Source organism: Eleginops maclovinus, chromosome 12 (genome assembly GCF_036324505.1).
Source record: "Eleginops maclovinus isolate JMC-PN-2008 ecotype Puerto Natales chromosome 12, JC_Emac_rtc_rv5, whole genome shotgun sequence".
Lineage (NCBI taxonomy): Eukaryota > Metazoa > Chordata > Actinopteri > Perciformes > Eleginopidae > Eleginops > Eleginops maclovinus.
This window is the reverse complement of record NC_086360.1, coordinates 3838763-3864676: the sequence shown is the minus strand read 5'-3', so window position 1 is coordinate 3864676 and position 25914 is coordinate 3838763. Positions and strand designations below refer to the sequence as shown.

The 25914-nt window shown below is 40.0% G+C and overlaps 1 protein-coding gene across 1 annotated transcript; it reads left to right on the top strand.

Annotated features, from left to right (window-relative positions):
* Nucleotides 1-911: 911 nt before the first annotated feature.
* LOC134873160 (leukocyte surface antigen CD53-like) lies at nt 912-18786 on the top strand. Its single transcript, XM_063896608.1, has 8 exons — nt 912-1036; nt 1576-1665; nt 3115-3303; nt 3907-3981; nt 4730-4840; nt 16191-16298; nt 16974-17057; nt 17917-18786. The coding sequence occupies exons 2-8, from the start codon at nt 1603-1605 to the stop codon at nt 17983-17985; spliced, it is 699 nt and encodes a 232-aa protein (XP_063752678.1). The 5' UTR covers nt 912-1036; nt 1576-1602; the 3' UTR covers nt 17986-18786.
* The last annotated feature ends 7128 nt before the right edge of the window (nt 18787-25914 follow it).

Sequence of the window (25914 nt, the reverse complement as noted above, 5' to 3'; positions counted from 1 at the left end):
AATTAGAAAACATATCAGAGATATTATTCTGAAATGGACCAATCAAACAATGACTTTTACTTATGGCACTTCAAGCATTCGGGCCAGTGACACCAGCAGACTTAACAAACTGATAAGGAAAGCTGGATCTGTCATCGGCGTCAAACTGGACAGTTTTGAGGCTGTAGGGAGAGGAGGACTCTTAACAAACTGTTATCAATCATGGATCACCCCACCCACCCTCTCTCACTGCAGCTGGACGGACAGCGGAGCTGGAGCCGTCTGTTGGAGAAGGAGCTCCGTTGTCCGTCCAGGGACAGGTACAGGAGAACATTCCTGCCTACTGCCATAACTATTTCCAACAAATCACCTCTGGCCGGCAGTGAACTCACTGCTCCATAGCCTCTCTTTGTTAGCTGGACTTATAACTTCACACTGTACATTTTAAGTTTATATTTAATGTAATATTCCAGTCCTTGCACACTTGATGTAAATAATATCCTGCGTTATGTTGTGTTAACTGAAATGGGAGAGAAAATCCCTCTGGAGGGATCACAGGGATTTTAGCCTTTGCAGACCATTAAAATGCACTAAAACTTGTATAACGCACTACAGGAAAGTGAAAACCCCCCAAAAAGCAGAATAGGGCCTCTTCCTACAAGAAAAAAATCCAGACAGAGGGTAGCAGGTTCTCTGTAGATACAGATGTGCCTTCTAGTAGATTGAAGGTGAATATTTTTGTATAAGTCTATATAATTTTGTCAGAAATCGTACTCAATGAGCCTGTAAAGCCACACTATTTCAAACCTTCTCTCTCCGCAACTGCTCTTCACTGTTATGGTTCTGTAGACGCCCCTCCTCTTCACCGTTGATCATGTAGATATTTCTTACTGCCTGTTGGTAGACAGAAGCCTCATTTGTCTTTCCTCCTCCTCCTTTTTCCTCTTCCTCCTCATACCTGTCTGTCGTCAGTTAACACTGGGAATGTTCGGAAGAACACCAACATACTGCTCCCTGCATCTGTCACTGGAACACTGCTGGATACAGTGCAGTCAAGGTAAGCCCTGGATGTTTAATCACTTGTAATATCAGTTATTACACTGTCACTGTTATAATAAGTAATATGTGTTTGTACGAAAACACAGCTATTTATAACAAAGTTCAGTTGTAAATTAAATTCTGTAGTGAAGGTATTTACGTTATACTGGTGTAGTACAAGTAGCTCAGCTTTCATATAAAAACTGCTGGGACATAAAAACAAGACATAGTTAAGATTACATTCATTTTCTGTACAACATGTATGTCAGTGTGGGAGTGGTATGGCAGATTTCAGGGCAGTGAAGCATCAGTATCAATGATCACATTCCCAGACATTTAGGGGCAAACTCGCAACAAGTAGGAGATAAGAGCAGATAATAATGATTAACTGGAGCTTGAATAGGTCACAGGTGGCCATTGTGCCTCATGGCTCAGTGTTGCCATATCAAACAGTGGTGTCCTGTAAACACCATGCAGCCTCTTCACTTGTATCCCTGCTCTGGGTTTGCTGGATATCTGACAGACTGATCCAAAATGTGTCTAACTTGTATTTTACAGGTCTTACAGACAAGATTATCAGGAAGGATGAATCGCTCCTGTGTTAACTGCTTGAAATCTTTGGTGATAAGTCTCCACTTCCTGTGCTGGGTAGGTGCTTAATGTCCCATTCACACTGCAGCCAGACCCAGGGTTTACTCAGCCCAGGCCCACATTTTCGTGATGGGGCCAATAATTTAAAGAGAGGGGCACATTCGATGCAGGAAGAAGGAGATTTTAACATTTTTAGTTTAAAGTCATAGCTCATAAACAAACATAATATACCATTATTGGTGTTTGATTTAGTAACAGAGTTTGTGTCAATGACTTTGTTACAATTTATCTGAGTTAATTTGGCCCAAGATACAGAACAATAAAACAAGTTTAGGGTATTAAATACATTATTTATGAAGTCAAACTTTTATTTCCTAATTATTTGTTTAGTCTCAATTTTTTTTTTCAGTAACTTAGTTTTAACTCAAAAAAATCCCTGCTAACCTTAGCCCAGGTTACAATAACTTAGTATGTGACATGAATTGCATTATCACAGATGTATTCTTTTGGAGGGGGGGCCACAGGGGGTCAAAACTCAGTGTTACAGGGGCACTGGCCCCTGTTGGCCACCCCATAGAACCGCCCATGACACACACATCAACATGAAGCAACTCATCAGCACTGGTAGATAGTAAACAAGTACACTTACTCAAGTAATGTGCGATTACTTTACCAGTTTAGGCTACTTTATACTTCCACGGCACTACATTTTAGAAGTAAATATTGTACTTTTTACTCTACTTCATTTATGTGACAGCTTTTGTTGCTAGTTACTTTTTAGGTTTAGATTATAAGCTAATATAATACAAAATGTAAATCAATGATTAAGTGAACTTTGACTCCTGTATATTTATATGTTAAGATATCAAGTAGCAGTATATAAAGTTAGTCAAACTAGCTCTACATTTACCACTTGGGATAAAAACACATGAATATTTATAATAATAACCCAGTAACTCAGTATATGTAAGATTCAGAAATGGGCCATTACGCATAAGGAGTACATTTACAAAGTACTTTTAAAATGAAGTATTTCTACTTTTACTTAAGTAACACACCTGAGTATTTCTTCCACCACTGCACATCAAAATAATGTACCTGATGAATCCAGATTAAGTAACGCTAGTTTTCACACAGACTACCTCACCGCAACACGCTCAAGAAACGAACAAATCCAAGACAAAAATCAGCTACAGTAGCAGTCGGTTAGCAGGTTACACGGAGGAGTTGCATTACATGTAACAAGATTATGTAATTAGGATACAAAATATGGTCATTTTATTCCTTAACAGTTATGTATTAAAAAAGACCTTATCAGATTACTGTTACATTACTAAAGATTGGGATTACTAGCAGGATGACAATGTCACTAAAAACCTAAAAACACCCTATAGTGTTTGTTGTAAAGGATCAGATGTTATCTGTTCTCTGTCAGCTGTTCTGTTCTGAAGGCTCATACTTTAAGTTTGGAAATACCATGAATTATGTCTTGTGTCTGTGTTGCAGCTGTGCGGTGCATTTGTGGTGGCGTTCGGGGAGTTCCAGATGATTCACTCCAAATTCGCCTCCCTCATCACTTCCTTCTGGCCTGTCTACCCCGCCAACACTCTGGTGGTCACCGGCACCATTGTGACCTGTGTGTGTTACCTGGGAATATTCGGAGGCATGAAAGAGAATCGCTGCATGCTCATCAGTGTGAGTACCCTGAAACTAACGTTTTTTATGTCAACACATTTCACATAACTGTATTAGTTGAATTGAAAGCAATAATATTAACTTGAATCTAAATCTTTTTTATTTAAACTTTATATTATTGCTTTCAACTAACCTAATACAGTTATGTGAAATGTGTTGACACAATACATTTAACGTTCAGCTTTTTCAGTGTGTGAGGTATGATTTACGGAATCACAGCTCTATACTTTTTATGACCCACTTTTTTATTGTTTTCTAGTCGCCCTCACAAAGAGACATGTATATACAGATACAAATTATGTGAACGATAATACAGAAAGAAGGGGAAAAGAAAGAGTACTTTTCCCACCCCTCTTGCCATTTCTCAAAAATCGTCAGACATAATCAGAAATCCTTTATTAGTCCCACAGTGGGGAAATTTACAGTTTGTTAGCAATCGTCTGAGTGCATCCAGCACACACATTTTAGCACAACAATTCATATCCTTTTTAGTCTTTATAGTATTGACGGTTTCATTCTATACACGTTTACCTTTACAGTATATGCACATTGCAAACTCAATCCCAGATAAACCACGTTAAAATGTGATTTGCACTATTCCAGTTTTTCGTCCTGCTGTTCATCCTCATGCTGGTGGAGCTGGCCATGGCCTGTGTGTTCCTGGTATACAGTCGGAAGGTAGGACACTTTAAACAACAACAGACAGTATTTATATTGAACATAATAAAAAGTGGTGTGATTAGATTCATGCAGCGAGTCATTTGGAACATTTTTTATTGTAAACGGCTTGATGGCTGGTTTTTCAAAACTGAACTTTTCCAAATAAATCCCTGACAAACTGATTGCTGTTTTCCATCTTGCAAGGACCACTGCTGTTCTCTCACATACTTTAAAGAGGCCCTATTCTGATTTTGAGGGTTTCCCCTTACCTGTAGTGTGTTATATTGTTTTGTATTGATAAAATCCATGTGTTCCCTCCAGAGGGAGTTTCTCTCCCACACACTCCCCTCTGCCTGAAATGCCTCCATTGGACTCCTTTATTTACAGTAACATAGTGACATCACTATAAAACTCTCTTGCTTCTATTGGTTAGCGCTCCAACACATTGTACTTGATAGGCTAAGGAGCAGCAGATCTCTAAGCCGTTGACTAATCACAACAGAGCTGGTCAGCTAACCCATCAGAGCAGAATTGGCTCTGGTTCCAGACAGAGGGTGAAATAGGTGCTGCAGCACAGGCAGTATGAGAAAAATAAAGAGCTTTTTTAACATTAAAGCATGGAGACATGTCCCACTAGAGGCAGGAAATACTGATATGAACCTGAAAATCAGCAGAATAGGGCCCTTAAATGAAGTGCCAGTGTCTTTATCCTCCAGTAGGCAGCAGTTACATTTCAGATAATTGAACCTGCCTGTCTGTTGTGCAGATTGACACATACTTCGAGAAAGACCTGATGAGAAGCTTGGACATCTACAGACAGTCTAGCCCAGAAAACAACACGGCCATCAAAAAGGACTTTGATACCGTCCAGCACTTGGTAAATGACACACTTCTCTCTTTTATCAAATTCTAATTAAGTCCATTGATGTTTGTCTTTGGTCTTGTGGTGTCTTGTTGGCAGCGCTGTTAGCCTAGCCTACAGCACCCATTTCTGATGCTATTAGTTGATTAAATGAGATCAGATGGGGCCTGCTATCAATCCTACTATTTTATTATCCCTTCACTCCTTAAAAGTGAATAAAATGCAACATTTTAAACACAAACAACATTTGATTTAGAAAGGTTTAGAAAAAAAGCAACTTTAGATTGATGCAACTTTTTTTTAGGTTTAGACAATAAAACTACAACTTATTAAGGTTTAAGGTTTAAGGTTTAAGGCTTTGACTTTGTAACATGTTGAAATGCCAAATGTAGAGTATTCAAACCCCCACTTACTCAATAAATATAAAATGATAAAAGAAATAGTTACTTTGCAGCTAAACTTAATCTTCTATGGCAGCGGTTTTCAATAGGTGAGGCACGCCTCCCCTGGGGGGCGCCAAAGAGCCACAGGGGAGGCGCGACGCCCGAAGAAAAAATAACGTACACATCTGTATGCAGCTGTATTGAGATCGGTAATTGTTTGTGCATTAGCTGTAAAATGCATCGTTTCCTTGTCCCAAGTCAACAGAAGTCAGCAGTAAGGGAGGAGACAGGACCCAGCAAAAAACGTAGGAAATATGATCCTGAGTACTTAGTTAGGTTTCACCTGGCCGGGGTCCGAGGCTGCACCTCTGCCGCGGTGTGTGGTCTGCAAGGAGGTGCTAGCAAATGACAGCATGACACCATGCAAACTTCGGCGTCACATTGAAACTAAGCACAATAATTTAGTGAACAAGAGAGTTGAGTTTTTAGAGAGGAAGCGTGATGATTTTCAGTTAAAAAAAAAAGCATAATACAGTCGTTTGGCACTATTAACATGAAGGCGACAGAAGCATCTTAAAGGAATACTCCGGAGTAGATTCACCCTAGGTTAATTTGAACCGTGACATCCAGCCAAGTAGCGCACCCGAAGTTTTTCCGATCTTGGCCGAACATCAGCCGAGTTACGGAGTTCTCCCGAATAGCTTAGTACACGCGCTAACGGAACCTCGACCTATCTCCAAAATTACCACACTACAATCACCTGTTATGACACCAAACTTCTGCAGTAGTATAAATGTGGTACATATATGTATACAAGAGAATGGCATCTTGTCCTATCTTTTCACTTCGCGCTGTAGCAGCAAATAACAGTCTTCTTCTTTCGCTGCAGTAGCCCGAAGTAACCGTGTTTGACTATCCTCCGTCACGTGTACACAGTTGTTTCCGTCAACAGAGTTTAACAAAACAAAATCACTGAATTGTGATAATGGCTTATATTTAAAAGGCAACACTAAAAAGATACTTCAAATGTTACCTACTATCAATTAGACAAGGATTTTAGTTATCAATACTGACGCTGAATTCACTTTTCCTTGTGCATACTATGAGTTTCGATGAGGACTTTTACGGGCTATTCCCAGATCAAGGAAGTGACGTCGACGCAGCCTTAGCAGATTAGAAGCTATTCGGCTTGTGTTGATACTAGGGTGACCATTTCCATAACACCGAAAAGGAGGACATTATGCGGCATATCAATAAATTGCTATGATGTACATAGGACTCTGGTATACTCTCATTTACAATACAATTTTGTGTGGTTTAAAGATGATGTTTGTGTAGCTGAATAGGAACAAATATGAATGAAAAGTCAAAAAGGGTTTGTTCACAGTATTTGTATTTATTCAATACATTGTGGTGTTCAAAAACTGACCCCTGAGATGAATCTTTTAAAGTGCAGGGTGCCACAAAGCATAACATGTGTGGACTTAAATGGAAAAAACAAATAACAGGTAACATACATAATAATACAAAAATGCTTTTTTGAAAAGCATAAATAACCTTTTATGTAAACAACAAAGGAGATTGTAAAAAAAAACAACATTTACATTCAACAGCTCAAAAAGTATAGCATTTCTAAAGTGCTTCAGTCTTTTGGGGACTTGTCTTCAGTGTCTTCATCTGTATATACAGTGGGGCAAAAAAGTATTTAGTCAGCCACCAATTGTGCAAGTTCTCCCATTTAAAAAGATGAGAGAGGCCTGTAATTTTCATCATAGGTATACCTCAACTACGAGAGACAGAATGGGAAAAACAAATCCAGAAAATCACATTGTAGGATTTTTAAAGAATTTATTTTCAAATGATTGTGGAAAATAAGTATTTGGTCAATAACAAAAGTTCATCTCAATACTTTGTTATATACCCTTTGTTGGCAATGACAGAGGTGAAACGTTTTCTGTAAGTCTTCACAAGGTTTTCACACACTGTTGCTGGTATTTTGGCCCATTCCTCCATGCAGATCTCCTCTAAAGCAGTGATGTTTTGGGGCTGTCGCTGGGCAACACAGACTTTCAACTCCCTCCAAAGATTTTCTATGGGGTTGAGATCTGGAGACTGGCTAGGCCACTCCAGGACCTTGAAATGCTTCTTACGAAGCCACTCCTTCGTTGCCCTGGCGGTGTGTTTGGGATCATTGTCATGCTGAAAGACCCAGCCACGCTTCATCTTCAGTGCCCTTGCTGATGGAAGGAGGTTTTCACTCAAAATCTCACGATACATGGCCCCATTCATTCTTTCCTTTACACGGATCAGTCGTCCTGGTCCCTTTGCAGAAAAACAGCCCCAAAGCATGATGTTTCCACCCCCATGCTTCACAGTAGGTATGGTGTTCTTTGGATGCAACTCTGCATTCTTTCTCCTCCAAACACGACGAGTTGAGTTTTGACCAAAAAGTTCTATTTTGGTTTCATCTGACCATATGACATTCTCCCAATCCTCTTCTGGATCATCCAAATGCCCTCTAGCAAACTTCAGACGGGCCTGGACATGTACTGGCTTAAGCAGGGGGACACGTCTGGAACTGCAGGATTTAAGTCCCTGGCGGCGTAGTGTGTTACTGATGGTAGCCTCTGTTACTTTGGTCCTAGCTCTCTGCAGGTCATTCACTAGGTCCCCCCGTGTGATTCTGGGATTTTTGCTCACCGTTCTTGTGGTCATTTTGACCCCACAGGGTGAGATCTTGCGTGGAGCCCCAGATTGAGGGAGATTAGCAGTGGTCTTGTATGTCTTCCATTTTCTAATAATTGCTCCCACAGTTGATTTCTTCACACCAAGCTGCTTACCTATTGCAGATTCAGTTTTCCCAGCCTGGTGCAGGTCTACAATTTTGTCTCTGGTCTCCTTTGACAGCTCTTTGGTCTTGGCCATAGTGGAGTTTGGAGTATGACTGTTTGAGGTTGTGGACAGGTGTCTTTCATACTGATAACGAGTTCAAAAAGGTGCCATTAATACAGGTAACGAGTGGAGGACAGAGGAGCCTCTTAAAGAAGAAGTTACAGGTCTGTGAGAGCCAGAAATCTTGCTTGTTTGTAGGTGACCAAATACTTATTTTACCGAGGAATTTACCAATGAATTCATTAAAAATCAGACAATGTGATTTCCTGGATTTTTTTTTCTCATTCTGTCTCTCATAGTTGAGGTATACCTATGATAAAAATTACAGGCCTCTCTCATCTTTTTAAATGGGAGAACTTGCACAATTGGTGGCTGACTAAATACTTTTTTGCCCCACTGTATGTGTGTGTGTGTGTGTGTGTGTGTGTGTGTGTGTGTGTGTGTGTGTGTGTGTGTGTGTGTGTGTGTGTGTGTGTGTGTGTGTGTGTGTGTGTGTGTGTGTGTGTGTGTGTACAGCAGTCCACCTGTATTTAGGCAAACTCCACATTCACCCTCTGTAGCAGCTCAGGAGACAACAGCACCTCTGACATCATGGCTTCCAAGCCCCCACTGCCCCTGGGCCTGTTTATATCCTGCAGGGACTGGTACAAATAACAACATAGCAAGAATACTGTTATCAACCTTCAAAAATCTGTATTGTTTTCAACCCAATAAATATAAATATTTCATGCAGCCCATCAGTGAACTCATAAGACTAGTGTACTCACCAAAGTAGTTGATTGTCTATCTGCAATACTTCTGTTCTTTCCTGGCTGCATCCAAGAGTTTTTTGTTTTCAATGAACTTCTTGTACACCTCTGTGCAGGGATAAGTGAAATCGACACACACTTGCAGCTCAGCCTTGGCACTGTCCACATCCAGGCGATTCCTCTCGTTTCTCCATGCAGTTATCATTGAAAAGACACGTTCTGTGTGTGCATTGCTGCATGGGATGGAGAAAATATAGGCGCTGACCTTCCTGAGATTCACAAGTGGTACATCTGCTTTGGAAAACAGTTTCAAATATCGTTCCTCACTGTGGCAACCTTCCATTTCTGGTGAGCTGAAGGAACCTTCCACCATGGCATATTCCTCATACAGTCCATCCATATCAATGTCCAGATTGCAGGCCTGGACAGCAGCACTGTAGTCTTCAAATGGCACAGAAGTTTTGAGGCCAAGCTTGGCCACTTTGCTATGAAAGCTTCTGTCAGAGAAGTCATATCTTTCACTGATGTATTTCTTTGCTCTTTCATAAAAAAGCAGAACATCTGCTTCACAATTTTTTGACTGGCAAGGGGGCAGCTGCTTCAGTTTGCTGTTAACAGTAAACCCAAAGAACCTGTCCTTCATCCTTCTTTCTAGCTTTTGTTTTAGTTCAGTCATTACCTTAAACACTGATGTAATGCTGAAGGATTTTGCCTCAAGTGCTTCGATCGTGTCGGAGAAGACCTTAAGAACATGGCTGAGAAACAGAAAATATGTCTCTGACACCTCATTGCTTTCCTCTCCAAAACATCTCCACACAGTTCTGGCACAGTCCCCCTCACCCTCACTCTGGAAGTAGCTGGTCAGGGCCTTCCAATATTTCAGGATTCTGTCAATGGATGGCAGCAGGGACAACCACCTGGTGACAACATGCCGCAGCAGGTTGGATTCCTCCACCTCCACAAACTCACAGAATTCCTTTAATTGCGCTGTTCTGCTTGCTGATATGCTGAAATGGCTGTAAACCTTCAGCACAGCATTTTCCACATCAAAATCAAGGCTGTTTGCTGCATATCTGGTTGCGTTATGCAGAATATGGGCCAAACAGTTTGCAGGGAGCACATCTTTTTGGCTCAGTTTCAACTTCTGATACACACTGTTATGTTTGCCATAATTGACACTGGCATTGTCTGCTGCATATGCAGACATGTTCTTCACTTCTAAGCCAGACATCTCAAGTTTTGCCAGCAGCTGGATTGTTATGGCGTGTGACGTTTCGTTGCTGTCACTATAGAAATCCAACAGGACATGTTGGATGCCTTCATCAAAGTGAAAATACCTTACCACAATGGGAAAACACTTGGTCGTTCCTTTATTTGAGGCGTCGGTTGCCACGGAAAAGGGTAGGTTGTTTTCTTTTATGTAGTCGGTATGTAACTGTACAGAATAGGGCCCGAGGACGTTCTCGCACAATGCCTTGGCTTTTGTTCGGCCACAGGTCATCCCTTTAGCTGTGGGCGAGTCACTGAAAATCTCCCGGTCCACTTTCACGCTGCAGTCTACACTTCTGTACCACTGGTGTTGCTTTACAGCATGGTAAACCTTGCACAGCTCAGCAGCTGTTATTTTATTATCCAGGGGCGACGAGGCTTCACGAAAAAATGTCCTCATTGAAGAGGTACCTGCCGCACGTCTATTAGTTTTATGCTTCTCCGTATCCGCATGTCGTTCAATGGCAGCTTTTCCCTTACTGCTTATGTCAAAATCACAACGACAAAGTGTGCAGAAGCCATGAAAGGAGTCTCGACTGGTTTTAGATATAAAATCGTGCTCTTTCGTCCATTCTGGATTGAATGAGGTCTTACGTTTTGGCATGATGCAAACTTTCTGTCAAAGAAGCCGGCATATGTATGACGTGGCAGCACATGGAGCCTTGTTTACGTTTTTAACCAATGATATAGCAGATATTTATCTGACACCGCTCTTAGCCAATCATTTGTTAGAACAGATATGTTACAGCATTGGACGTTGTGCTGCGTCCCAGCAAAGATTCTAGAACTCCGCTCTTCAAGCCTAGTGCCTCAAGAAGGAGGACAAATACGCGTCCGGCTTGATGCTGCGCCGGACGCCGGACAGGGCATTGAAAAGCCGGACTGTCCGGCCTAAAGCCGGACGTCTGGCCACCCTAGTTGATACTAATACACTCCTGGACTATGTACAAACTTCGAAATGCATCGTTTTGTGAGTACAGACCACATTTATACTACTGCAGAAGTTTGGTGTCATAACAGGTGATTGTAGTGTGGTAATTTTGGAGATAGGTCGAGGTTCCGTTAGCGCGTGTACTAAGCTATTCGGGAGAACTCCGTAACTCGGCTGATGTTCGGACAAGATCGGAAAAACTTCGGGTGCGCTACTTGGCTGGATGTCACGGTTCAAATTAACCTAGGGTGAATCTACTCCGGAGTATTCCTTTAACGTGTCGCGCTACGTCAGGGGTCGGCAACCTTTAACACTCAAAGAGCCACTTGGACCCGGTTTTCACAGAAAAAAAAACACTGAGAGCCGCAAATACTTTTTGACATCTAAAATGAAGATAAGACTGTATATAGTTTGTTATTATTATTATAATTATTATTACTATTATTATTTTACCTTTCCGCTTTGTAAAGTATAGTGTGTTGCTTATGAAATCCATGAAGTGCCGCAGAGAAAAAAGAATTTTATTCATGTAATGAACACATTTTGATTTCTTAAACACTAATAAAAAAACACAACAAGTTAAGGGTCTCTTTCAAATGAAATGAAAGGTTGAACTTAAATAATACAGCATATATGGCATTATATTATAACACAAACAAAAAATGCCGTGAGCCGTCATCATATCGCCATTGTGCTTTTGGGGCGTGTAGCTATCGGAGCCTTGACCTGAATTTTAAAAAATGGAAAAAAGAGCACTATTTCACTGAACAATGAAAAATAAATATTTTCTAAATGTCTGCATAAATATTTATTTTACCTGGTTAATGGGACTTCTGCTCCTGAACCTCTGCGCACAGCGTCTCCAAATCAGCGCTGTAGGAAGTCACTTTCATCTTTACGCAGGACTGTAAGCTGTCATCAGTGAGGCGTGAGCGGTGTTTGTTTTTAACAAAGTTCATGGTGGAAAATAGCTGCTCACATACATATGTGGATCCGAAGACGGACAGGACTCCAAACGCATATTTCTTCATGTTTATGTAGGTGTCGGGGAGGCTATTCCATGTTTCAAACACAAGTTTGTCCGGTCTTGGAAGGTTCTCAATATCACTCCATTTGTGATTTTGAGCAAGAGTGGCCTTCTGACGGGAAACATCTTCGAGATCATCTGTCAAGCGTTTGAACTTGGACACCCATATATCTTTGTCGGCTATGTCAGCCAGCTCCAGCTCAAGATCAGGTTGACTTACACCTGCAAATGCAGTCACATTTAACAGGGTTGGATCGACGGTCAGGGGAGTGACCGGGAAGGACAATGTGTTTTTTTCCTCTCTGAACTCACAGAATCGTTTCCCAAACGATGCTTGCATTGTGGTGATTGCAGACTGCAAATACTCAGAATTTATCACCTTGTGAGCTTGTCTGAACTCTCTTAAAGAGGGGAAGTGAAGCAGTGTGCCTCTCTGTAAATCTCTGGCAAACACTGTCAGCTTGCGCTCAAACGCCAACACCTCTTCCAGCATGTGTAGCGCTGTGCCTCCTCTCCCCTGAAGAGTTGTATTTAGCTTGTTCAGGTTAGCTGTCATGTCCACCATGAAGTGCAGCTTTTCCAGCCACTCTGGCTGTTCCAGTTCAGGAAAGGTGAGCCCTTTGCTGCTCATGTAAGTTTTCACCTCTCCCAGATATGCAGCAAAGCGTTTTAGCACCTCTCCTCTGGACAGCCATCGGACACTATTATGCAGCAGGAGATCAGAGTACGTGCTTTCCACCTCATCCAGTAATGATCGGAATTGACGGTGATTTAAACCTTTTGCCATTATTTTATTGACAATCTGAATGACAACATTCATGACCTCTGTGCATTCTGGAGGAAAGGTTTGGGCACACAATGCCTCTTGGTGCAGGATGCAGTGAAATGTCAGCAGCTTTCTGTCCAGTGACTTCTGCAGTAAGGCCACAAAGCCCCTGTGTGCTCCGGTCATACTCGGCGCGCCATCAGTAGCCGCTGACACCAGGTGGGTTGTTTTTATTTCTTTGGCTCTTAAACAGTCAAGCACAGCCTCACAGATGTCCTCCCCCCGTGTCTGGCCTTTTAGTGGTATCAACTCAACCATTTCTTCCTGTGGTCCATCGGTGTTCATATATCGACAGAACAGCGCTATTTGTTCAATGTCACTTTTGTCTTTGGACGCATCACAGGCGATTGAGTACGCTGCAGCTGAATTGATGTCTTTAATTTGCTGTTTTGTGATATTTTCTGCCATTTTTATGGTCCTGTCTTTGACAGTCTTCGCAGAGAGAGGCATCTCTCTGATTTTCTGCATAATTTGACTCTTGTTTCCAAAGTCCGCAAATAGGTGATCTGAAATCTTAATGAATGACTGTTTCATATATTCGCCATCTGTGAATGGCTTCCCACGCCTGACTATTTCCTGAGCGGCCACAAAACGTGCATAGGTAGTTGAATTTGTAGACTTCATCCATTTCTTGAATTGATTTTTCCTCAGATCAGCTTTCCGCTTCAGTTCCAAAACAGCTTGTTTTCTCTCTTCTCCCTCTGGATATTTTTCAGCAAAGGCAGTGTGTTTAATTTGGAAATGTCTTGCGACATTTGATCTTTTATTGTTGGCAAGTTTCTCACCACAAATTAGGCATACTGGTAAGCCACTCTCGTCTGAGGTAAATGCAAATGAATCTGCCCAGGCATCATTAAATATTCTATTTTCTTCAGATATTTTTCTCTTCTTAGATTTCTCCATAGCCTACCTGGGGTTGAAAGTCTCGATAGATGCACAGCGTTTGGGCGGGCTAATAGGCTTCCGACTTCCGTGCGTGACGCATATTTTGAGCAACGAAAACTAAAAATAATAATAATAATGTAGTGAATGTAATATACATAATTCACCTCCTTCTTAAGTGTGGTTCTACACACTGTTGTTTCATGCCTGTAAGTATGACCGTTGGTATATGCTTGAAAGTACGACTGTAAAAAGGGATCGTGGTCCCTTTAATTAATCTGTGTTTACGATGACGTGAAGCCCCATGCTTGTTGGTTTACAGGACAGCGCCATCTTGTTTTTGTTCATTTTTACTGTGGGATTAAACGAGACACGCATTCGTGTGCTCAACTGTAATGAACGTCTCCTGCGTTTCAATACGATCTCCACAATAACATATTAATACAATAAAATAATTTTATTTGAATATTTCACGATCACAATAATGTTCAAATTTAGAACTACAATAAAAACGGACTAACAAAAATAAAATGCACTTCAAGCCGCACAGAGCCGCAGCATAAGGATGAAAGAGCCGCATGCGGCTCGGGAGCCGCGGGTTGCCGACCCCTGCGCTACGTATAGCGAAGGCAGGCAAACCCAATAACATCGGCGAAACATTGCTACTCCCTGCAGCTAGAGATATGTGTTGAGTGATACTGGGAGAAGCAGCTGCTGCTAAACTTGACGTGATCCTTATCTCTGACAATACCATCCAGGGACGAATATCAGACATGACTTGTGATGTCAAAGAGCAGGTCCTGGACGGTGTTCGTGAAAGCCCCTTTCACGCTATTCAACTAGATGAGTCCACTGACGTCGCACACTGTGCTCAATTGATGGTGACGTTCGGTTTATCAAAGAGCTCAGGGTGCAGGAAGATTTTTTGTTTTGCGTTCCTCTACCCGCCCGCACAACAGCTAATCCCCTTCACCGCCACCTACTTGTGTGAGTTTCGGTTTTCCACACTGACCCTGATAAAAAACAAATACAGATCAAGGCTGCAGGTGGAGGACGACTTGCGTTTGTTTCTCTCGGCAGCGCAGCCCCGCATCGAACACCTCTGCGCATCAAAAGCGCGGCCTCATTGTTCCCACTGATATGGACGATTAAATTGAAACTCAAAGTTGTGTTGTCTTGAATGCATAAATTGGTTGGGCCATTGGGCCTTGTAGCGCAAATGACGTGAATGGCGTCATTTTGTTTGTTGGTTAAATCTGAGGCTGTTATGTGGCTGAAAACGTAAAAAAATGTGATGAACATATGAATCTGCTCGATCTGATAACATGCCCTCAATGCAGTTGACTGCTAAATGTCATGTGTTCCGTGAACAACCAGCATTGTCGTTCATTGATCAGAGAGCTGTCAATTGTGCTGATTTTGTTCAAGAGGCGCATCTCCTTCAAATGTGCCCTTAAATATTTTCATTTGATCAGTTTTGAATGAAACTCGTCATTGCCTGGAACACACACAAGATGGCATTTACTGCAGAGGTGTGTGTGGGTTAGGGCAGGCGGACGGGATTTTGGGGAAGGTGGGCCTCGGTTGTCCTTTCCTATTCTAGGGGAGGCTCACATTCACAATTTGAAAACCCTGTTCTATGGAGTATTTTGTATCAGCTGACTTCCTTCTTCGCTGCTGTCATAATATTTCCAGTCACTAGAGGTCAGTGTAGTCTTCCTCTATCACTTCTTCTGGTGCTCAACTGTGTGTAAGTTTGATAAAACCTTCTAGTATGGAGGAGGCCCCTTCTGACCTAAATCTATGAGACTTTAACCAGTAATAACTGTCATTTATTTGGCTGGTAATATCAGGACCAGGAATTCAGTGACAAGAACCAGTTCCCAACCACATTCATACATATTTAGTTGGAGAAGCAATTCTCACATGCACTGATGAAAGAAATATGTTTGGTTGAATTGAAAAAAGCTAATCTAGAGAGATGCTCTTTAATATTGATTCCAAATAGGTTCAGAATGCTCAAAAAACCCTCATTCAGAGAAGCAAAGACAGCAAAGAAGCCTCAAAGGGGTCTAAAGAACAGAGTTAGTTGGAAAAGGGTCACAATCTACTTCTATCCATCTCTATTAAAAGGGCATCATCACACTGAGGGGTGTAGAAACTTCTCTGAACTTATAATAAGTAGTTACTCCATACTCCCAGCACAACATGTGATCTTGATAACCTTAAATAAATAAATAAAATACAGATAAAAAGTTGTGACATTCAGCTAAAATAAATGGAAATAGTGTGTTACTGCGGATATTTCACCTTACTTTATGTTGATTTAAGAATTAGCTATCCATTTTCCAATGCTCAACAAATGAAATACAGGTTCATTCTATTGAAGTTAGGTTTTTTGTACAGTTTAGGTGCTGTGGAGTTCGTGGTGAAGCAGACTGGAAGGGTGACACTCCAATTTCTTGTTGTACCGAGGACCCATGTAACACCCTCAATCCCGCCAACTGGCAAGAGGTAAACCAAGCGTCAACTGTCGCTGTATATCACATGAACTGTATTATCACTGAATAACAGCTGCCTCTCCAAAGGGTCTCAAGATAGAAACACAATAAGGTGTTGCAGTAATGACATATTTTATTAGGAGTTAAGATTGTAAGAAGTCCCTTTACAAAAAGCAATGGGTTTTTCCCCTTGGATTTTGGATTATTGCAGAAAATAAGATCACAGGTTTTTTTCAGCTTCACATATTAAAACCACTTTTTATGATTTTTAATGCAGTAATTGACAGAAGTAAAAAGCCAACGTTAGGCTATAAACCATTTAAATAATTTGCATAACTGTGCATCACCACCGTTAAGCTAAAAGCCGCTAACGTTAAGTATTCATTTAGTCACTTGTTTTGTTGTGTATATATAGAAGCTTCAGACATTCATGAGTATAGTATTTATTCATGTTTTGACTTAAAACAAACATGTACATTTCTTCAACTTGCGCTGACTACAGATCTTATTCCAGGCATCTAACAAAAAAACCTTGACCTCGAGACAGGTGCTCAGGATGTGGTCATCTGCTAACTAATTTCTGACTTTTAAGACCTGTTCCTGCACCCTATAGGCCTCCTCTCTGTAAGCACTGTGTTGCTGTAAATACTACGCCAATTGACTTTGTATTGACTCTTTTGTCTTGCAGGGTTGTTTTGTGAAACTGAGGGACTGGTTTGCCAGAAACTATGTCAGCACGGGCGCAGGCGTTGTCACCCTGTTTATCATACAGGTACGGTACATTCAGTCTTCCTCAGTATGGACAATGACTGCCATATTAGAAGCAGTAAGCTCTGTACATTAATATCTAGAAGCTGCTTAATACTCTATGTGTATGAGAAATATTCATTTCAAGCAGGCTTCACTGAAAAAATGGAAACATTGACTTTAATTAAATGTATTATGTCAACAGATTTCACATAACTGTAGTAGGTTAGTTAAAAGCAATAATATTAGGTTTAAATAACAAATATTTGGCTCAACGTAATATTATTGCTTTCAAATAACCTAATGGGAAATCTGTTTATACATTACATTTAATTTAAGTCAATGTTTCAGTTTTTCTTTAGTGGTTTTCTTTGCTGATATCCTCTCTAAGCCATCCATCTCTTTTGCTTTGGCGGACATGCTAGCAAACAGTTAGCATTCATTTAGACTCATGTCTCTTTTTGCTTAATGCTCAGCTATGTTCACAAGCTAGTGTTAGACTGTTAATGCCTCCTGTTTTTGCTAGGCAAAAGGTTTACTGACTTTATCAGAGATTCCAGTTATATGATGTTGACGAGAACAGAAAGACTGAACCGAAACAGTTTGCTGAAAGACACTAAAATGCTCTATACAGATGAGAGGAACTGCTGCTTTATAATTATCGGTGTCACTTAAAATGCAATATAATCACACATAATAATGTGATCTATTGTCAAAATAAAATATTAAAGAGAGCAGATTTAAGGGTTCACATTTGCACAGTGCCTAATGTTCTCTTATCCACAAAAGAGTCTACAGTATAATTCTTCCTAGTTTTCTTTTTAGCTTTTCATGTTTGGTGCCTTGTAGTTCAACTGTTTTTTCTTTGTCTTCCTTGCTTACAGTTTATTTGCCTGTCCATCACCATACCTCTCTTTTGCCACATCAGTCGAAGTGGATTGGGATACAAGTGAAAAGAGGCAGTAAATACTTTTACAATTTACAGTGACTTTCTGCATGTCAACCCGTTGTTTTTCTTCTCTATACACTTTTAATTAATTAGTTGCCAACAGAATAAAAAAGCCATAGTCCTTGAACAGGGATAAGCTGAAGGGTGGAAGCTTATCAAACATATTGACAATGTCCTATGAGGTGACAGAGCATTGAGTGTGATATATATGAAAGCAGGAATATATATACATTTATTAATGTAATGCCATGATTTTGCTTGACTTGTTCGCACACTGAAGAAACTGAAACGTTGACTTTATTTAAATGTATTATGTCAGCAAATGTCACATACCTATGAGGTTGGTTAAAAGCAATACTATTAAGTGTAAATAAAAAATATTACGTTCAACTTAATATTATTGCTTTTAACTAACCTCATAGTTATGTGACATTCGCTGACATAATACATTTAATTAAAGTCAACGTTTCAGTATTTACAAGAATACAAATATGTTCCCCTAATTTATGCTAGATTCTATTTTATTCACCACTTTGGACACATGTCCTTTGTAGAGCATTTTAAGCTATGGACTTAAGCTCAGACATGTCTTGGACATTTTGAACTCTAGAACATTCTGCACTTTATTGCCTATTTTTCACTCACCAGCAAACCCTTTTATCAACTTTTGAGTTTCAACATTTCTTACAATGTTTTTGATTATCTGCTTTCACTTGTTTTGAGGATCTGGAAGACAGTTAAACTTTTTCAGCCCTGATTTTCTCTGCTTAATCAATCACATACTGATTAAAGGTGTTTCCATTTTTCTGATGTTCAATCTTTGTTCTCTCTGTTCCAAACATCTTCTCAATGTAAGAAAGTCCTAGCATTAGGGTACGCTATTAAGCACAGGTCAATTTGTAGTGGCAGAGAACTGATTTAAAAAATGTTTTGTTCAATTGGTCTTTCATAGATAGATAGATAGTCAGACAGACAGACAGACCGACAGACAGACAGACAGACAGACAGGCAGGCAGGCAGACAGACAGACAGACAGACAGACAGACAGACAGACAGACAGACAGACAGACAGACAGACAGACAGACAGACAGACAGGCAGGCAGGCAGGCAGGCAGGCAGGCAGGCAGACAGACAGACAGACAGACAGACAGACAGACAGACAGACAGACAGACAGACAGACAGACAGACAGATAGATAGACAGATAGATAGATTTGCCCCGTTTGCTTGTTTCAAATAAAAAATAATATTACATCTAAAGATTTTCCCTTACATCTTTTTGCAGTGTATGCAGGGAAAGTCAAACACAAAAAACGGAAACCTTAATTAAATGTATTATGTATTAAATTTCACATAACAAAAATATAAAGTTTTAGTTATAATTATTATGTTCAACTTAATATTATTGCTTTCAACTGAGTCGTACAGTTATGTGAAATTTGTTGACATAATACATTTAATTAAAGTCAACGTTTCAGTTTTTTTCAGTGTACACAGATTCAGTGCAAGCATCTCCCCAGTTAAGCCACAGAGTTACGTCAAGCCAGATACATAGATCTCTGTGCCGATTATTCTCCATCTTTGCATTTGTCTTGCTAGGTTTTTCAGGGCCTCTGTGTCCTCCACTTTCAGGTGAAACAAAGCAGGTCTCATGGGTAAGTAGGCCATTGCACAGCTGCCTTCAGAACATCAGAACATAGCTGTGCACTGTGGATGTTGCCACTGGGCCAATTGTTCCCTTAAGATATCAGACATGTGCAAACATAGGACGTGTCTCAACAGGAAATTGGATCAATGAGCAGGTGAGCACTTTCGTCATCATATTTATTATCTGGTATCTTGTTTTTGTTGGCCTCATTCCTGCCTACTTCCTGCATACTTTAACATTTTAGCATTAGCTTTAAGAATATAAACACAAAACTCTTGCGATCTCTGAGTTCTGAGTATTGATAGCCCTGTACTTGAATGATAAACTTCTTTTACATATCTACTGGAGACTGATATTAACCAAGCCCCCATGGAAGTGGACCGGCTGATGATGCACATTTTCGTAGTGGCCAAAGGGTGGTGCTACAACTTCTGTTCTTGTCAGTGTCGCCATTTGGGCCCAAAAACCCTTTCGCCAATTCACTTACATTGGGAAACAGATGTCTACGTTAGTGCTCTTTAGCTAGATCAAATGTGAAATGATTTTATAGCCCTTATTTAAACAATTAGGGTCTTATAGTTGTTAAATGGGCTGAAAGCCAAAGTTATTTTCCCTCTCCTATCATTTGACTGAGCCAAGAGCGGGAGATGCTTTTTGGCCCCGCATGTGGTACTTTTGAATCTGCAGTCCCTCCACCTTTAGCTTCATGCGGCAGTGAGCAACTTTCAAAAGAATGAATGGGCCCAGCCTCCGACGAAGTATCCAGTTCTCTTTATACATCCTTGATATTTACAGAAGTAAAGATATCTCTGTCTGTGATGGGTTGTTCTTTTGTCACGTGACAGTTCGGAACAATGTTGAAAAGTTTAACTACCCACCTTTTCAAGAAATGAGCGCACCTTAAATGTGGCATGTGCACAGCAAACTAACAAGATGCAACATTGTGAATATCTATAAAGGAACTTTAATTTTCAACCCAAGATATCAATACTACAAGTTCAAATAATGACATATTATTTAAGTTTGAGAACCAAACTCCTTCTTTTTAAATTGTACAAATCACCTGATTGTAAGGAGAAGCAACATTGTCATTATGAACACATTGGGAGTATTCAGCTAAAAAATAAACACTGCTGAGAGCGAGGAATATACAGTATGTTGTTGATGCAGCGTCCAGGTGGACAGCACTGATTGAAATACATGGTAATTAGAACAGATTTACATAGTAATAAGCCAACTCACTCTCTATACCCACAGGCACTTTGGCCAAATGATCTCTTGATTGACAGGTGGATATATGACGGTGGGCAGTTGAGGGTTTTTTTTAACTTGAAAACTGCCCCCGCTGAATCACATCAGAGATTTATGTGTATATGAAATCTGATTATATTCAGAACAGGGCTGACATTGTATATGTATATACCTTTATTTAATGAGGTTGGAAATACAAATTATTTTTACATAAAAAATCCAATGCTAATCAAAGATGAATTTTCAAAAATGTAAGTCAGGGGTTTTGATGACTGTTAGCCAACATTCATCACCACCAGATGTTTCTTAACTATTTATATACTTTAATACAGGGTGCATTTTCCTTTTTAGTAACCCATCAGATGTGTTAGCAGCACACAGGAGATACAAAACATGACCTGAGAATATGTGGCGGTTTTGGGGAGCAATTACTGTGTGTGTGTGTGTGTGTGTGTGTGTGTGTGTGTGTGTGTGTGTGTGTGTGTGTGTGTGTGTGTGTGTGTGTGTGTGTGTGTGTGTGTGTGTGTGTGTGTGTGTGTGTGTGTGTGTGTGTGTGTGTGTGTGTGTGTGTGTGTGTGTGTGTGTGTGTGTGTCTTTCAGAGCAATGCTTTGCTTGATGCATTCAAATAGCTTCTGGGTCAGACTACCTGTCTGCTTCCTATGTTTGACTTACAGAAACAACACTGAAAATTCAATCATAAAGACAAAAGTATTGTAATGAAAGAGAGGAAGTTCAATATAACAAAATAAAACAAATACGTATACTTATTCTCACATATGAACATACTTAATGCTAATTTACCCATCTACATTTGGAGTTTTGTTTAGGTATGACCTATTTGCAGAAGTTAATATTATCATGTACAAATAACAAAGAGAAGAAAATAGTTTAATTAAATAGAATTTATGTTTCTGATTGAGAGTCAACCTGTAAGATCATTACAACTACTGGTTAATTAAAAAGAGTCCGTACGTAAAAGTCCATGAAAGTATGTGCAGTTTATATTTATATATGCAGTATATACAGTATAAGGATTATATAGTAAGAAATTGAGCTTCCAGAGTTAAGTGGGGTGTTTAAATGGTTTGTCCAAGAAACCATTTGTAAAATTAAGTAATTTTGCCAATATGTTTAATTTCTTTTTATCTGGGCTGTCCTCATGGCTCATGTTTTTATTAAATCATTATTTCAGGAGGCCCTACGGGGGGGGTGCTCTTTATGTGTCACCCTCTCGTCAGAGATCTAAAAACAGAAACAGAAACACGTGAAGGATCACCGTCACCTCCACCTACTTTTAATATTACTTCCAGATTACGCAGAAAGCATTCAGGGTAAACAACAGATGAATGCTGTTCAGTTCAGATTGGATTCTATTTCATCGAGTCAAGCGTGTGTTATTACATCAATATCTTCAAAATGACAAGGAAATCAGTGCAATTGACTGGAAATAATGAAGACGTATGAGAACAGGCTCTAATGTCTTACAATCTGACAGCTTTAATTAAAATGCTTGGCCAAAACAGAAAATGCACATTACCAGCAAATAAAAGAATGCAAGAATCCATTTATTCTGCCAAACTCTCTTTGGTGCTTCTTATTTCACTGACTCACAGGCTGGCCATAAATATACAGTATCTACCTGGATTCTTTTTCATCTGTATGTATTCCCTGTTTCTTTTCCCTATAGTTCCTCTACCCAAGTTTGCTGCGTTGCAGCGGTGAGGTTCAGACAAGGTGCAGCTGGAGGAGGAAGCGCTCATTTTAAAACTGTCTTTTGTGTTCTGGGACAGTGGTGGAATTTTGTTAGCCCCATAGGGCCACCTAAGGGGTTGGGCAGAATACATGGGGTTTTGTCCGAGATTGAATGTCCATGAGGGGAGGTAAATGTGTAAGTATTTGTCTGTAGCTGCAGTGGCCTTTGTTGCTTTGTTTTTGTGATTGAATGTGTGGTTGTTGCTGTTTGTTTAGTTGGGCATTTGATTGTTTCACCAACTTGCAATTTAAGGTTTGAGCGTCCTGACTTGTTAAAGATCTTGACACTTATTTAATTTGCCTTTCTTATTTTTGGTGGTAATCCTGAGTGGGGGTGTGCTTCGTTGTATTTCTGTAGGCTATATCTATGGTCTTCGGTGATTCACTGAGTTCAGCGTTTAAAGTCGCCTCGAGCTCGGCAAGCCACTGAAGACTAGCTAGGTAAGTTAGCCATGTCCATCAGCAGTCAGGGTTGGGGTGCTTCACTAATGCTTGTTTTTCCAGTTTTTGCACAACAACTTGTGACTGTTCTTTTTGATTCTGCCATTCTGTGTAGCTATAATAAATGCACGTACAGTAACTTGTTGTTTGTGACATTTAAGGAAACTTCACTCCACATTTGTTGGGTCACGTTTGGATTGCTGATTAGGTATCAGTGGGCAACATTTGTGTATAGTTTACTACATTGTGACCATATGTGTTATGGTTGTTGCAGTCCACTTTTTGGTGGTCACTTGTGTGGTGTTGCTGTCATGTATTTAATTGTAACAAATTAGTAGTTGGGTGTGCTCATGCCCGGTTTGTCAAGTAAGCTTGTGTTGCAGGTTTCCTTCCTCCATCAGTAACTTGTTGGAATTCCAAGTTTTTTAAGGTGAATCAACTTCACAGTTTGAATACTTGAATGGCCATTTTTTAAATCATTACGTGCTATAGGTTGAATCATTTGCTAAAAATCAGAATCCCAAGGCAAGCCAACTAAGCCAAGACCGAACATGACGCTGCAGATTGGAGGCGGAGCTTACAGAAGAAAAGAATGTGGGTATTTGTGTGAGCCATTCTGGCTTCAAGCGCCTCTGAGCAACTTTCATACACTGAAAAAACTGAAACATTAACTTTGATTAAATGTATTATGTCAACAAATTTCACATAACTGAAGTAGGTTTGTGGGCAGCAATAATATTAAGTTGAACCTACTTTTTTAAATTCAACTTAATATTATTGCTTTCAAATAAATTCAGTTTTTTCAGAGCAGGAATGGCACTGTAACCAGTTTTTTTTTACTTCCATTGTCTACATTCCAATAACAGAGACCCTATACCTAAAGATTGAAATGGACATCACAGCTGTTAATATCTGCCTGCTAGAGTAATTCTTACATGAAAAGCACATTCAAATACCAAAACATGAATAAAATCTAAGGTTTGAATATACTTATTTAAGTATTTATTTATAGATAGGAATTAATTCAGGGAATTTGTAATGTGCGGGATTTTAAAGAGCGTCTTAGAAGGTTCTTTAAAATCTGGGGGTTTTACAGGAAGGGTATTTCATCATGTTCAAAGAAAAGTTATTTGAAAGACAACCAACCACAGGCCTGTTATTGTTTAGATGTCACCAATAAGTGACTTGTGTTGTTATTTCTGTATGAGGACATTTTGAAAGGACTATCAGAATGAATTAAGCTTTGGAGGTTGTTTAAAGTCATTCTGAGAAATGTAATACATTTTAATGGCCAGCTCAAGGAGACACCATCTATTTCACCAATAAATCCAACCCCATTACTGGATAGTATCAAAGTCTTTCTCCTTTATTATCAATGAAGGGCAAACACATTTCCTTCAGACAGCCGGACGGATTACATAAAATAGAGAATAGCCAAGCAATGCTAAATAAGCACTTTGGTAGGTCTCCTACAAAATAATGATCTGATGATACACAGGAACAATCAGTACTTATTCATTTTACACTTTTTTAACAATATATACTGTATAAAGTGTTGGGTGTAACGCACTACAAAAGTAACAGAGTTACAGTAATGTATTACTTTTTGCTGTAACGCAGTAATATAACGAATTACTTCTGAAATGTGGGTAATATAATACCCGTTACAATTCTCAGTAACGCAGTTACAACACATTTTAACCCGACATGATGTGGTGTTTTGTTTCTAAGAATTCACAAACAACGCGAGACATTCCGTCACCAGAGGAATAATTGTGAGGGTACAATAGTAACTCAGTAAGCCTGTTTACTATTGGTTAAGAGGGCTGCAGAAACAGATTCACAATGCAGAGCTACAGGCTCACAATGCAGAGCTGCAGGCTCACAATGCAGAGCTGCAGGCTCACAATGCAGAGCTACAGGCTCACAATGCAGAGCTACAGGCTCACAATGCAGAGCTGCAGCTCAGAGAAGAGAACAGAGAAAGACAGGAGTGCGCGCAGGCCAAAGCAACAGAAGGTCACTTTCTCTGGGTCTGCTGCTTGAACCCCGAGAAGTTAAGAGAGTGTTGAAGATATGCAGCCTCTGTCTTCTGTGGAATCACCGGCTTTTAGAAAGCTTGTCAGCCAAATCCCTGTTAACACACCAATGACCAGGTGAGCTAACGTTGAATAGAGACTCGTTCATATACCGCAGGTCACAGGGCCGTGCAGAGGCTCCACTAACATGTTATTAATAACACACAGAGACGTCATGTTACCGCTGTCACATATTATTCAGCACACTTAAACGGAGCATGAGTTTAATCTCTAGCTCTTTTCCTAATGTTCAGCATGTACTGCCAGATAGATAGATAGCTTTAATTAATGAGCTGCAATAAACTACATTTCAGCATTTAAAGCCCTACTTTAGAGGTTATTTTGGTGAAAGTAACTCAAAGTAACGCAAAAGTAGTGTAACGCATTACAGTTCAGAGACAGTAATAACGTAATGCAACTTATTACTTTAAAAAGACAGTAATAAGTAATATGTACTGTATTACATTTTGGAAGTAACTCCCCCAACACTGACTGTATATCAGTATGTAAATCAGGGAGTTAGCCATCTCCATCAGCAGTCAGGGTTAGGGTGCTTCACTACTGCTTGTTTTTCCAGTTTTTGCACAGCAACTTGTGACTCTTCTTTTTGATTTGGCCCTTCTGTGTAGCTATAATAAATGCAGAGGGAGTTTGGAGGGAGAAACATTGACCTTCCATGAGTACATTTTCCGTTTGTTAAGAGCCATGGTCCAACGTTTATACTCATCTACAACACCAGCAGAGAGACAATAAAAAAATGTA

What these genes read in the sequence shown, in the direction of transcription:
- LOC134873160 (XM_063896608.1), top strand. Translation starts at nt 1,603, where the DNA reads ATGAATCGCTCCTGTGTTAACTGCTTGAAATCTTTGGTGATAAGTCTC. An exon ending in GTCTCCACTTCCTGTGCTGG is followed by an intron (nt 1,666 to 3,114) that starts GTAGGTGCTTAA and finishes TCTGTGTTGCAG; the next exon opens with CTGTGCGGTGCATTTGTGGT. An exon ending in TTGATACCGTCCAGCACTTG is followed by an intron (nt 4,841 to 16,190) that starts GTAAATGACACA and finishes TTTTTTGTACAG; the next exon opens with TTTAGGTGCTGTGGAGTTCG.